Source organism: Hyla sarda, chromosome 9 (genome assembly GCF_029499605.1).
Source record: "Hyla sarda isolate aHylSar1 chromosome 9, aHylSar1.hap1, whole genome shotgun sequence".
NCBI classification, from domain to species: Eukaryota; Metazoa; Chordata; class Amphibia; order Anura; family Hylidae; genus Hyla; species Hyla sarda.
This window is the reverse complement of record NC_079197.1, coordinates 109,591,164-109,605,129: the sequence shown is the minus strand read 5'-3', so window position 1 is coordinate 109,605,129 and position 13,966 is coordinate 109,591,164. Positions and strand designations below refer to the sequence as shown.

The 13,966-nt window shown below is 41.7% G+C and overlaps 1 protein-coding gene across 3 annotated transcripts in view; it reads left to right on the top strand.

Annotated features, from left to right (window-relative positions):
• The window catches only part of MTM1 (myotubularin 1), a 141,785-nt gene extending 137,658 nt beyond the window's left edge, over nucleotides 1-4,127 (top strand). For all 3 annotated transcript variants that reach the window (XM_056539463.1, XM_056539464.1, XM_056539465.1), the window contains 2 exons: nucleotides 1,341-1,517; nucleotides 2,903-4,127. In XM_056539463.1, the coding sequence (XP_056395438.1) occupies nucleotides 1,341-1,517; nucleotides 2,903-3,061 (336 nt within the window). In that variant the 3' untranslated portion in view covers nucleotides 3,062-4,127. The remainder of the gene's footprint in view (nucleotides 1-1,340; nucleotides 1,518-2,902) is intronic.
• Nucleotides 4,128-13,966: the final 9,839 nt, after the last annotated feature.

The following is a 13,966-nucleotide window of genomic DNA, read 5'->3' as shown; positions in this document are numbered from 1 at the left end:
GGGATAAGATCACTGGGACCCCCCACAATCTCCTGTACGAGCCCTGGCTCTCCCCGGGAATGGAACGTCGCAACGGCCGACACACCCCCTCCATATATCTCTATGGGAGAGCTGAAAATAGCCGAAAAAGCTCTCCCATAGAGATATATGAAGGGGGCAGGGGGCCCAGTGGATAAGGGATACGTTTTTGGGTTTTTTAGGGTCTATGCACACGTACAGTATTCTGTGTAGAGTTGATGCGCAGGATTTCAAACTGTTGTTCAATTTACATTGAAATCTGCAGCAGAAAATATTGTGCATCAACTCTGCGCATCAAATCTGCGTAGAATACTGTACGTGTGAATAGACCATTAATAGAGGGGTTGACATGTTAAGAATCCTTTTGCTTTTGACCAGAGCACTGAGCATCTCAAGTCCTGCAATACACACACATCCTATTTTATTTCCTGTCATGGCGCTGCAGAGAAATTGATCACTTACTGCCATGTTTCCTAACAGATTATAGCTGATCTCGGAGGGTCACAGCTGGAGGACACCATGCGTGCAGCTTATTGTCAATTGACCTCTTGAATAAGTAGGACCTTTCCAAAGTGGAGAACCACTTTTAATAGTCCATTCAGTCAGTCCAGTGAGATCATTGAAATCATTTTTATTATGAAACAGATAAATAACCATCCTTGTTATTTAGGAGAAAGGAAACAATAACCCTGCTTTTTAAAGCTTTATGATTGACCATAAACAAAGTCTATCTTGGTCATGCAGGTTTCATAACTGAGGCACTTCCCTCCCCTTTGGATGGCTCAAAACTGCTTATAATTTATGGTGAATTTCCCCTTTAACAATTCATGTAGAAAAAGTATGAATAGGTTCCGAATGTAATGACAAAGAAAGCTGGGACATAGACATAATGGGCCGGATTTGCCAATCTCTGAGACACAAATGTGCCTGATTTCTCAGCAACCAATCACAGCTCCCCTTTATTTTACCAGAGCAATTTGAGAAATGAAAGATTAGATGTGACTGGTTATCTGTCGGAGACAAAAATCCGGCACCTTTTAGTCTCTCTCCCATATTTATCAATCTCTCTATGGGCGCTCACTGATTTCATGTCTATCTCATGTTGTATTGAGGGTATTCCACAGCTGAGCCGGTACTCCTGTGTTCCATTCCCGGGGGGCCCCAAAGTCCTGGCAGCACTCTTCATGTTCCAATACTACATCCTGAAGTTATGTTTACAGTTGCTTAATCGTCCGAATGTGGTTGGAAATTAAGCAGGAAGATGTTTTTGTTGTCAGGTCCTCTTCAGCTACAAGATTTTTAATTTTATTTTTTTATCTTAGAAACTGAGAGAAAAAACACAGTCCCTGTGGTCCTGGATAAACAGTGACAAGTCAAAGTACATAAATCCCTTTTACACCAAGGAGTTGAATCGAGTCTTATACCCAGTTGCAAGCATGCGTCATCTGGAGCTCTGGGTCAACTATTATATTAGGTGGAATACAAGAATCAGACAGCAGGTAAACGTTATCATCTGTTGTTTATTGTTAATCTTTAGTATGTGATGGTACAGAACTGACAGAGAGCATAAGAAGGTAACTACTACTGACACACCCAGACATTGGCCCAGATTTATCAACCCTTAGTTAATTTGTTCATTGGGATTAGGTAAGTGAACATATGGCTAGATCATGGTTGGCACCCCCGTGATCTGTACGGTGTCTATCTCCCCTCATAAATGGAGGCATGTTGACCACCGCATGAAGCAGTTGCTGATGCAGGTTTGTGCTGTTGTCAATATATTGCTTTCAAGTTTCTATGAAGCGGGGGCAGGAGCTAAGTTCACTTCACAGACGGTAAGTGACGACAACTATCCGTTTTTAAACCTTTAGACATCTTGGTCCATGACGATCACTGTGTCTAGAAGAAGAAAATACAGTTACCGTGGGTTGTTGGTGCTTAATAAAACGCCACAGTGCAGGGGTCCATGAGTTTAAAATGACGGCAGAGGTCCCCTTACCCTCCTGCCGCCGGATCACTGCTCCTATGATACAGCATAGCCAGGCTGTATCAGTAGGGCGCTGATCTCCCTGTACAGCATAGCATTGTGCAGTGAATGCAGTCTAATGATTGCAAATAAACCCTCCCCCCCCCCTTAATAAAAATTTTAAATAACCCCCTTTTCCGATTTTCCAAAAAATATTTGGTATTGCTGCATGCAGAATTGTCTGAACTATTAAATATGTTTATGTCACATGGTGAACATGTAAACTTTGAAAAAGTGAGGAAACCGCAAACACCAGAAATGCTCATTTTGGTCAAACCATATATCAGAAAAAATAGATTAAAAGTGATCAGAAAGTCCCATCAAAACTTTTGCCATTACGGATATAAACTACAGTTCATGACACACAAAATTAACCCTCATACAACTCTGAATGCAGAAAAAAAAAAGTAAGAAGGGCAGAATAGGGCAAAGTTAGATTTTTTTTTTTTAAAGGTAAATAGAAAACTATAAATTGACTCATATTGAGTCACAGAATAAATAGAACAGTTGCAAAAAAAAAAAATTTCTGTCCCCTCCCCAACAAATAAAAATATTTATTATTATTACTTTCGCCATACATTTTATGGTAAAATAAAAGGAGTCATTACAAAGTACAAATAGTCGTGCAGAAATCAAGCTCTTGTATGGTTCTGTAGATGTTACAAGGCATGGAGAAAAATATGAAAGCACAAAAATGCTAATTGGCCTCAAGTCCAAAATGGGCCGTGTCCTTAAGGGGTTAAAGCACATTTATGGATAGTTAGAATAGTCATACAATTTATAGGCAGAGTTTTTAGTATTGGCACATCAAAGTTACTTATTTTACCTACATTCTTTTCTTCCTACCTCTGTCAATAGCAACCAAACCCAGTGGAACAGCGTTACGTTGAGCTCCTGGCTTTACGAGATGATTATATAAAGAAACTTGAAGAACTTCAAATCTCAAATTCCCCAAAAATGAACAACTCCTCCACCTCCCCTCCCTCACCTTCCCGAATCATGCAAACCCCGTTTTGAACAGAAGAGAAAATTCTTTGTATGAAGTATAAATACGGACTCTGCTCATATTGGAGGCCATTTTGAATGATGCCTTAATTTGGATGAAGTTTGAGTCTTCATGGTTGAATAGAAATGTGCCTTTTCAAGACTTCGAAATATTATCTTTTTATATGTTGCACTGATCTGTAGGTCCTGTTAAATATTCTATGTAGGAAAAGCTCCCTTGCTGGCTTTTAACCATATCACATTGGACTTGTGAATATATATTAACCAGAGTAAATGGTGCGATTTCTGTTGCTATTTTGAAGGATTTTTCTTTCTGTAAACGGCATCCTTCATGCTTCTGTTTGAGACAGTCCACATGTATTGTACAATGTGCTCCGGGATCATATATTCTCTGTGCTGGTCACACAGGGCAACTTGTATTTTGTACAGCTACATGGTATATTTCTCAGCATTTACTACTGTTCATCAGAAAAAAACATCTTTCCATAGGCTGAGTAGATGAGTAATCTATAGGTATGCACCCCGTGTATGTTAAATCTATTGGGTTGTGCCCTGATTCCCATTGTTCAGGCATTTGGACAGATACATTGCAGTAGATATTGTCTCCCACCATAGCTGTAATGATCAGTGTGTGTTTGTGGTTTAAAGGGTTACTCCGCACGTAGACATCTTATCCCCTATCCAAAGGATAAGGAATAAGATGTCTGATCACGGAGGTCCCACCGCTGGGGACCCCCACGATCTCTGTGCAGCACCCGGCCTTCGTTTAGAACGCTTGGAGCGGGCCGCGTGGGTCGTGACCTCACTGCCACGCCCCCTCAATGCAATCTATGGGAGGGGGCGTGGCATGCTCTCTCCCATAGACTTGCATTGAGAGGGCGTGGCCGTGACATCATGACCCACGCTGCCTGCTCCAAGCGTTCGGAACAAAATGTTCCAAATGCTGGGGCAGCGGAGTACCCCTTTAAGCCCTCTCTGTAGATGCTTGCTTGCTTGCTTGTTAACACTTAGGATTTGACACAGACTTTGTGATGTATTCAAGGGGTAGAGAAAGTTAAACAGATTTGTAAATTACTTCTATTAAAAAATCATAATCCTTCCATTACTTATTAGCTGCTGAATACTACAGAAGAAATGATTTTCTTTTTGGAACACAGAGCTCTCTGCTGAATCACAAGCACAGTGCTCTCTGTTGACACCTCTGTCCATTTTAGGAACTTACCAGAGCAGCATATGTTTGCTATGGGGATTTTCTCCTACTCTGGACAGTTCCTAAAATGGACAAAGATGTCAGCAGAGAGCACTGTGACCATGATATCTGCAGAGAGCTCTGTGTTCCAAAAAGAAAAGAATTCCCTCTGTAGTATTCAGCAGCTAATAAGTACTGGAAGGATTAAGATTTTTTAATAGAAGTAATTTAAAAATCTGTTTTAACTTTCTGGCACCAGTTGATTTTAAAAAAAATGTTTTCCACCCGAGTACCCCTTTAAGTGTAGCAATCCCGGTCAAATCTATTACCAGTCCATATCACATGCAACAGAAAGTTTCTGTTTAGAGTTTTGGCACCAAGCTTGGAAATAAGTAGCCAAGCCTTTGCCCTATGAAATGACAATTGGGCTGGGTTTGTGTGGCACTGAAGCACAGCCCTCTGTACATCCATGGCAGAAAGAGGGTCAGCTGTGGATTTCTGCTATGGGGCATACACATCAGATTGGAGCATACCCCCTAGCCTTACTCGCTTTGTGCCTTCCAATATTATTCTGTTCTTTCCACTGAAATTTCTCCTATTGATTACATGAAAATGATATGTATAGATAATGTTCACTGGACATAGGAAATCGGTTAGACTATAACTTCAGCATACTTTCTCTATGCTATATTCTAAGAAGGCTAGGTTCACAGTACGCTAATGCCGCCATATTTTAAAAGTCTTACTGCAGCTGCAATTTCTGCCCAACTAAGCTCTGGATGGCCCAAACCAACAGCTATCAGTACAGGTCATGAGATTTGTGGATGGGCCGTCCCGGCCCATCCACAAATCTGATGACCTGTACTGATAGCTGTTGATTTGGGCTAGAGATGAGCGAACTTACAGTAAATTCGATTCGTCACGAATTTCTCAGCTCGGCGGTTGCTGACTTTTCCTGCATAAATTAGTTCAGCTTTCCGGTGCTCCGGTGGGCTGGAAAAGGTGGATACAGTCCTAGGAAAGAGTCTCCTAGGACTGTATCCACCTTTTCCAGCCCACGGGAGCACCTGAAAGCTGAACTAATTTATGCAGGATAAGTCATCAACTGCCGAGCCGAGAAGTTCGTGACGAATCGAATTTACTGTAAGTTCGCTCATCTCTAATTTGGGCCATCCAGAGCTTAGTTGGGCAGAAATTGCAGCTGCAGTAAGACTTTGCAGCTGTAACATGGCTGTTTGAGGCTAGCGTAAATCTATCACAATAGCGTCTCATAGACCAGTTTCTCCCTATATTATTAGTGAGAATTTAGGAAATACACTAGTGCATCCCTCTTCAGAATAGTTTGTACCTATAGGTTTCATTATATCATATACATACAGTGTATATGTAATGTCCCTTCCAGATCAGTTAAACATTCTAAGTAACTATTTTGGACAGTATTTTTATCCAAAACCAGGAATGGCACTGACAGGGCAAACTACAATGGGAAGATTTGCTGCTTTTACTGGTTTTTACCTGTGTGAACCTAGCCTAGGTCTTGACTATAGGTTTACCAAATTACTGTCAGTAAGATCTATCAGGCAAAATGTAAAGTGGATGTATGGCCTTGTAATTAGTTTTAGAACTACTTTCCAGGTCCCCCTCTGTAGTTCCTTGTCCCTCTGGACTCAGGCTAGGATTTTTTTGGATTAAAAAAAACGCATGAAAAAAACGCCAGTGCAATGTCCTGCGTCTGGCATTTTTTTTCTGGCGTTTTTTCATTTGTGTGGAAATTGCATTTTTAGCACCTTTTTGGCGTTTTATAAATTTTTTTTTTGGTACCCAAAATTTGTTGGGTAAAAAAAAGGATGCAGCAGTGATGGAAAAAATGTTATCAAACGAAATTTTATAACAACATTTTTATTATTTTTTAATAAAGTGTGTGTGTGTCACTTTTTTTTTCTCAATTTTTTTACATTTTTTGGGTAGTACTACTACTCCCAGCATGGAACAGACTGTTCCATGCTGGGAGTAGTAGTACCTGTAGTAATAGACATATCGTTCCGGGTGTTGGTCTGACACCCAATGTGATCGTCCATAATATAGCAGAGATGTGGCTCTATACAGCGCTCTCATATTTGCTCTGTACTCCGGCCAGTGATGTAAATAGAACATCACTCATTAATATTTCCCTCCCAGAGCTGTGATTGGCCGGATGGTTGCAGCCAATCACAGCTCTGAGAGAAACATCAATGAGTGGCCGGAGTACAGAGCAGAGATGCGAGCGATTGTATACAGCCGCTCCATCTCTGCAATAGAGAGGACGATCACAGCTGGTGTCAGTAGTGATACCCGCTGTGATCTGTTCTTACCTGAAAGTACTACTACTCCCAACATGGAGCACACTCTGTTCCATTCTGGGTGCTGTAGTACCTGCATTAATAGACAGATCGCAGCGAATGTAACTTCTGACACTCGCTGCGGTCTGTCTATTAATGCAGGTATTACAGCTCCCAGCATTGAATGTGCTCCATGCTGGGAGCTGTAGTACTTGTAGTTAAGGAAAGATCACAGCAGGTATCACTACTGACACCCGCTGTGATCCTCCTGTATAATGTATAGATGCGGCCACTCTCCTATGGTCCCCTGCGCTGATGTGTATATATACACATTCCGATTTCCCACAGAGAGTTGTGATTGGCTGGAACCATCTGTCTCTGGTGCAGGGGACCAGAGAAGAGTGGCCGGCCGCATCTATGCATTATACAGGAGGATCACAACGGGCGATCTGTCAAATAGTACAGGTACTACCACTCCCATCATGGAACAGTGTGTACTACCTAAAAAAAATTTTTTTTAAATGTGAAAGTGAAAAACACACACTACATTTTTATTATTGTCGGCTACATTTTTAGGTTGCTCTTTAGGTCCCCACCCGCCCACGCAAATTGATCCTTGTTTAAAAATTAATAAAAATTTTGTTATAAAAAAGATACATTTCGTTAGATACAATTTTTTCCTTCACTACTGAATCTTTTTTTTTTTTTTTAATGGTACCCTATGAAATTTTATTAAAAAAGGTATCTCCATCACTTTTTTGGATCGCTATAGTCCAAAAAAAAGAAAACCGCCTGAAAAAACGCCAAAGTTAAAACCCACATTTCGTTTTTCTTGGCGTTTTTTTTACTCCCATAGACTTCTATGAGAGAAAAACGCCACGATTTTGACAAAAAATACGCCAGTGGCTCAACATGCTGCGATTACCAATGATTTCAAAAACGCAAGAAAAGAGTGAAAAAACGCCAAAAGGATAAAAAAAAAAAAAAACGCCAAAGTGAAAAACACCAAGTGGAATAAGAATTACAGCTAACATCTGTCCGCAGCGTTTTTTGACCGAAAAAAACGCAATGCGGCAGAATTGGCGTTTTTCTTGGCATTTTTCCAAAAAAACTAAACAAGTGGAATTCCAGCCTCAGACTTGTGATGCAGCAGTGGTGACCTCCTATAGCAAGTAATTGGCTGCAGCAGTTACAGGTCTGTGTCAAGGGTGACCTAGAAAATCTTAAAATGGGAGTGTCAAGGGGATCAGTAAGGGAAGAACTATATATATATAATTTGACACTATTCTAAACCGTTCTTAAGGGGTCACACAACACCCTTCATGTATGTGCATAGCTAGCTTTAAATCAATGTCAGAAATTCTTGTTTATAAATATCTGCAATAGGTTTATAAACTCTAAAAAAAAAAATTACAGAATTTTAAACCAATTGGGGGAGATTCATCAAAACCTGTCCAGAAGAAAAGTTTCTGAGTTGCACGTAGCAACCAATCAGATCGCTTCTTTTTCAACAAGGCCTCTTCAAAATGAAAGAAGCAATCTGATTGGTTTCTATGGGCAACTCAGCAACTTTTCCTCTGGACAGGTTTTGATAAATCTCCCCCATTGAAGCTATATTTGAGGAACCAATAAAGATCAAGTGGGATTAGTTTTGCAATAATGGTTGTGTGTGAATATATATCGACATAGTACAATACAGTGAATACATGGAAATGCTATTTATCATAGGAAGGCCACAAAAGGCTTTAAAGGGGTACGCCGGTGGAAAACAAATGTTTTCAAATCAACTTGTGAAAGAAAGTTAAACAGATTTGTTAAAGCGCAACTGTCATGAATTTGTACCCCCATAAACTTATCGCAGGGTAGCAAAGTTCTTTAGAATTCCTCTCCATGTATACCTTTTACTGCTTTCTAGCTGCTTTTATCAGGCTAAAAAAAGCTTTGAGACGGCCAGCAACAGCTGGATAGGCGGGGCTATGGCCCGGGGCCGCCACTCCTATCTCCTGTATGTCATCGCTAGGACCGCTGTGTGATTGGTCCCAGCACATAGGCCCCTTTATTTTCCTTATCTGTGGTGACGAACATACAAATGTATAAGTAAAACAAGTGCCCGTTCTATTAGGTTACAGTGCCGTCACAGGGGGATAGTCTGCATAGCAAGTGGCAGAGCATCACGCTGCGCACTGGGGCCGGGAGCGAGCGATCGCTATGAGAACTAAGCGCTCTCTCCTGATGTCCCCAGTATCACCGGCGCTGCGGGCGCATAGTTTTCATAGCGATCGCTCGCTCCCGGCCCCAGTGCGCAGCGTAATGTTCTGCAGCTTACTATGCAGACTATCCCCCTGTGACGGCACTGTAACCTAATAGAATGGGCACTTACTTATACATTTGTATGTTCGCCACCACAGATAAGGAAAATAAAGGGGCCTATGTACTGGGACCAATCACACAGCGGTCCTAGCGATGACATACAGGAGATAGGAGTGGCAGCCGTGGGCCGTAACCCCGCCTATCCGACTGTTGCTGGATGTCTTATAAAGCATTTTTTTTGCCTGATAAAAGCTGCTAGAAAGCAGTAAAAGGTGTACATGGAGAGGAATTCTAAAGAACTTTGTTACCCTGTGATTAGTTTATGGGGGTACAAATTTGTAACAGTTGCGCTTTAGCTACTTCTATTTAAAAATATTAATCCTTCCAGTACTTATCAGCTGCTGTATGCTACAGAGGAAGTTTTGGATTTCTTTTCTGTCTGACCACAGTGCTCTCTGCTGCCACCTCTGTCCATGTCAGGAACTGTCCAGAGCAGGAGAGGTTTGCTATGGACATTTGTTTTCCACCAAAGTACCCCTTTAAGTATTGTATGGAGTGTATGCTTCTGTTTCAGTAAAGTAGTTCGCAAATGTAATGTAAATCTGTTGTGCCTAAGGAAAAACTAAAAATATTTCATAGGCTCAGGGCAGCTCTTTTCTGTTCATAATGACTATATGATTGTTGCTTTTTATGTCAAACAGATTTAACACGTTCACATTAAGGGGCCTGAAAAGTGTCCTTTTCAATTGGACGTCATATCACTGAGATTCTCGGCAAGAAATGTTTCCTCTAGTTGAGTGTCTCCATAATACTGTCTCCTCAGCCCTCTGCTATAGGTTCATAATGTGTAAGTTTATATCACTAAATACTTCTGTATAGAGAACCAGAGAGGACATCCCTCATATACCAGACACCTTTTTGTTTCTTGTCTTATTTGTATTTAGTGAATACCTATTACTAATCCTGTCTTCATGATCTTTACCATCTTTACGAACTGCAGTATTTAAAGAGACGTTTTCTGTATTAGGTTGTAAATTATTGTAAAATTTTAGATTTACTCTATGAATGGGTTATTAAACATTAGTATAAAATGATGTAAAAGCATAATAAAACATTTTTATATATATATAGCATATTAGTAAAAGAAAAAAAAAGCAGTAATGAATTGGGCTTGAAGACATTATTTGCTTTAAAATAATATTTTTAGATCCGAAGAGAAGTTGCTGCACGTAGATTGAGTTTTGCACAATGCATTAATATATGTTCATGTTACTTTTGATGTCTGGATGTTGTTTTGCCATCTGAGAAAACAAGTCAGTCTGCTGATGTAAACCTTCTCTGTTCGGCATATTTTTTCCAGGTATGTGTATATTATGTATAAAATTAAAAGGTCACTGTGCCGTAAAAAATTTTTAACCGGTTTTCTATGGTGAGGTGGCACTTTTTGAGCTAAACCAACAAATTTTATTCAATGATTAACAATATTCCCTGATCATTGTTTTTTCCCCCACTCTTTATACTGGGAATTGTTAAAATACCTATAAACAGACCTTAAAGGAAATCTGTTACCTGCACTAACCTGTCAGTGCCGACAGTGCAGGTGACACTGATGACAACGGTACTTATCTTGTCCCGTTCGGTGGCAGGGATCTTCAGTAATTTCCAATGTTTGCTCCAGTCCCGGTAGCCGGCTTTGGCCATGGGCGGAGCTTACTGACGTCATCGCTGCTGTGAGACCCTGCAAAGAGCAACAGTGGTTTGGGGCACAGGCGGAGCTTAGTGACGTCAGCGCTGTTGCTCCCTGCTGGGTCCCGCTGTGAGAGAACAGCAACGGTGAGGTCAGTAAGCTCTGCCCGTGCCCCAAGTTGGGTGCCCGGAGCAGAGCTAACTGAGGAGATTACCGAAGATCCCCTCCACGGAACGGGACAAGGTGAGAACCGTTGTCATAAGTGTCACCTGCACTTTCTGTTGGTACTGACAGGTTAGTGCAGGTGACACTGGTGACAGATTTCCTTTTAACTTGGGCAAAAAAGTGTGTTTTCTAGCTTTGCCTGGCGTTATACATTATACACAATAGTACACAATTAATGTAACACAAATTGTATGTCTCCAAATGGATTATATTGGAAATTGGATAAGACAATACATGTTAATGATTAGCCTAAGGTTCACAGGCTTATACATGCTGTGTATACTTTGTGGACAATCCTTAGGGTGCGTTTACATGTTCATAACTTGCAGCTGCAACCTTAAAAGGGTATTCCAGCCTTAAACGTTTACCACCTATTCATTGAATAAGTGCTAAATTCTAGTCTCTCACTGATCGCCAGAATGGGGGGGGGCACTAGTCCTCCATTGCCCCATCTGCGAGATCGTGCCTAAGTGGAGTTCAAATAAATCGGTAGTCGAGCATGTGCCCTTCAATGTCTATGGCAGTGATTCCCAACTAGGGTGCCTCCAGCTGTTGCAAAACCACAACTCCCAGCATGCCCGGACAGCCGAAGGCTCGAGGCTCCCTGGTTGGGAAACACTGGTCTATGGTACCAACAAAACAGCAGAGCACAGTGTTTGGCTGTTCCCAGCAGAGCAATAGATTGGCAGACACATGATTGTTCGATGCAATCCTGTGGTCCCCTATTCTGGTAACGCAGTGGTTGGATCATGAGTGAACTAACATTTTTTTAATCTTTCCAATGGATAGGTGAAAATTCCTTCATTTACAATTTCCTAATGTAGGTTTATCCTACATGGACATTTTTACCCTGCACTTCACAACCTTTCTAACAAATAATTCCCTTGTGACTCTTGCAAACTGAATTGAGATCACTAGATATCCTTAGTGTTGAGGCTTTATTAAAGGGGTATTCCAAGCAAAAACCTTTTTATATTTAATATGTTCAACTGGCTCCAGAAAGTTAAACAGATTTGTACATTACTTCTATTAAAAAATCTTAATCCTTCCAGTACTTATCAGCTGCTGAAGTTGATTTTGTTCTTTTCTGTCTAAGTGCTCTCTGATGACACCTGTCTTGGGAACTGTCCAGAGTAGGAACAAATTCCCATAGCAAACCTCTTATGCTCCGGACAGTTCCTGAGACAGACATACAGGTGTCAGCAGAGAGCACTGTTGTCAGACAGAAAAGAACTCAACTTTAGCAGCTGATAGCTATAGGAAGGATTAAGATTTTTTTAATAGAAGTAATTTACAAATCTGTTTAACTTTCTGGAGCCAGTTGATCTTAAATAAAAATAAATAAAAACATTTCCTGGAATCCCCCCTCCTCCTGCCTGAATCTCAACCTTTTAGCTGATAAGATATCCCAAAAGTGCTCTTTCTGGCGCCATTATTAGAATAGAGGTAGAATACATGCACCATGTGGTCCCAGTTTTCACCTATTTTTCATGTAGGTGCATTCCCCCATTACCCAGAATACTCCCTTTTTGTAAAGGAATCAATTAGTGAAGTAGAACATTTGGACATTGCTTAAGGCTGATTCTGTTTGCAAGAAGTTGTCCTTTTAAAGGTGAATTTGTTAGATATTAGCAAGTATTGTTTTTATTCAGTATACACTGAGTTTACAAATGTGTATTTGTTAGTCTTTACTGTGGCGCTTCACTTTTCATCATTACATAGGAAGATTGTTATAGAAAAGTTCCATAATGATTGAGAATGCTCTATTTAGCTAACAGCGATCTCACCGCACTGACCTCGAAGTTTAGAATTCCCGCACACCCTCCACCTCTGTATACAGAGTACATTTCTGACTACAGAAAAGCTTCACTAGAGACGTCAGGTCACTGTTGGGTAAATGGTATATAATTCGACTAAGTAAAGAAATTGGTGTATGAGCATATGACATATGGCTGCGAGGTAAAGCAGTCAAACTTACTACATTATGTAGCCTTTATGTTTTTCCTCAGTAGAGATACAGAACATACAATATAATGCCTGTAGAAAATATGTCCAACATGTAGCTAAAGAAACAAACATTTTTTCTGTAATTGTATTCAGTTGTAAAATTGTCCTAGAATAATTTTTCTCAAACAGTATGTATGGCTTTTGTTTAATTTACATCCGTAAACTGAAATAAATATGTATATAGGCAACTAACTGTACGTGTGTGTGTGTGTGTTACCGTATTTTTCGCCGTATAAGACGCACTTTTTCTTCCCCAAAACTGGGGGGAAAGTCGGTGCGTCTTATACGGTGAATACACACCTATCGCGGCGGTCCCTGCAGCCATCAACGGCCGGGACCCACGGCTAATACAGGACATTACCGATCGCGGTGATGCCCTGTATTAACCCTTCAGACACGGCGATCAAAGCTGACCGCCGCATCTGAAGGGAAAGTGACACTAACCCGGCTGTTCAGTCGGGCTGTTCGGGACCGCCGCGATTTCACCGCGGCGGTACCGAACAGCCCGACTGAATAGCCGGGTTAGTGCTTACAGGACACCGGGGGGACCTTACCTGCCTCCTCGGTGTTTTCTCCGTTCAGGGATCCCCTGTATGGCCGGCGCTCTCCTTCCTCGTCATCGCGTCGTCGGGTACGTGCGTGATGACGGCGACGGAGAGCGAGGATACCCGGCCGGCAGCAGAGACGTTCCGGAGCGATAGGGACACGGCGACAGCGATGGAGCGACATCCAGGGCAGCGGTGACGGGTCCGGAGCGGCGGGGACACGCGAGTATTACCTCCTATGCAGTGGTCTTCAATCTGCGGTCCTCCAGATGTTGCAAAACTACAACTCCCAGCATGCCCGGACAGATTTTGCACCTAAAAATAGGGTGCGTCTTATACGCCGATGCGCCCTATAGGGCGAAAAATACGGTTTGTTGTTTTTGTTTTAAATCACAACTGTGAAAGTTAACTCCTTAATGACGCAGGACGTATATTTACATCCTGCACCAACTCCCACGATATAACATGGGGTCACTCGGTGACTCCGCGTCATATCGGATCGGTCCCGGCGGCCATCAACGGCCGGGACCCGCGGTGATGCCCGGTATTAACCCTTCAGACGCGGCGATCAAAGTTGACCGCCATGTCTGAAGTGAAACCGAAAGCATCCCGCCAGCTCAGTCGGGAACAGCTTAC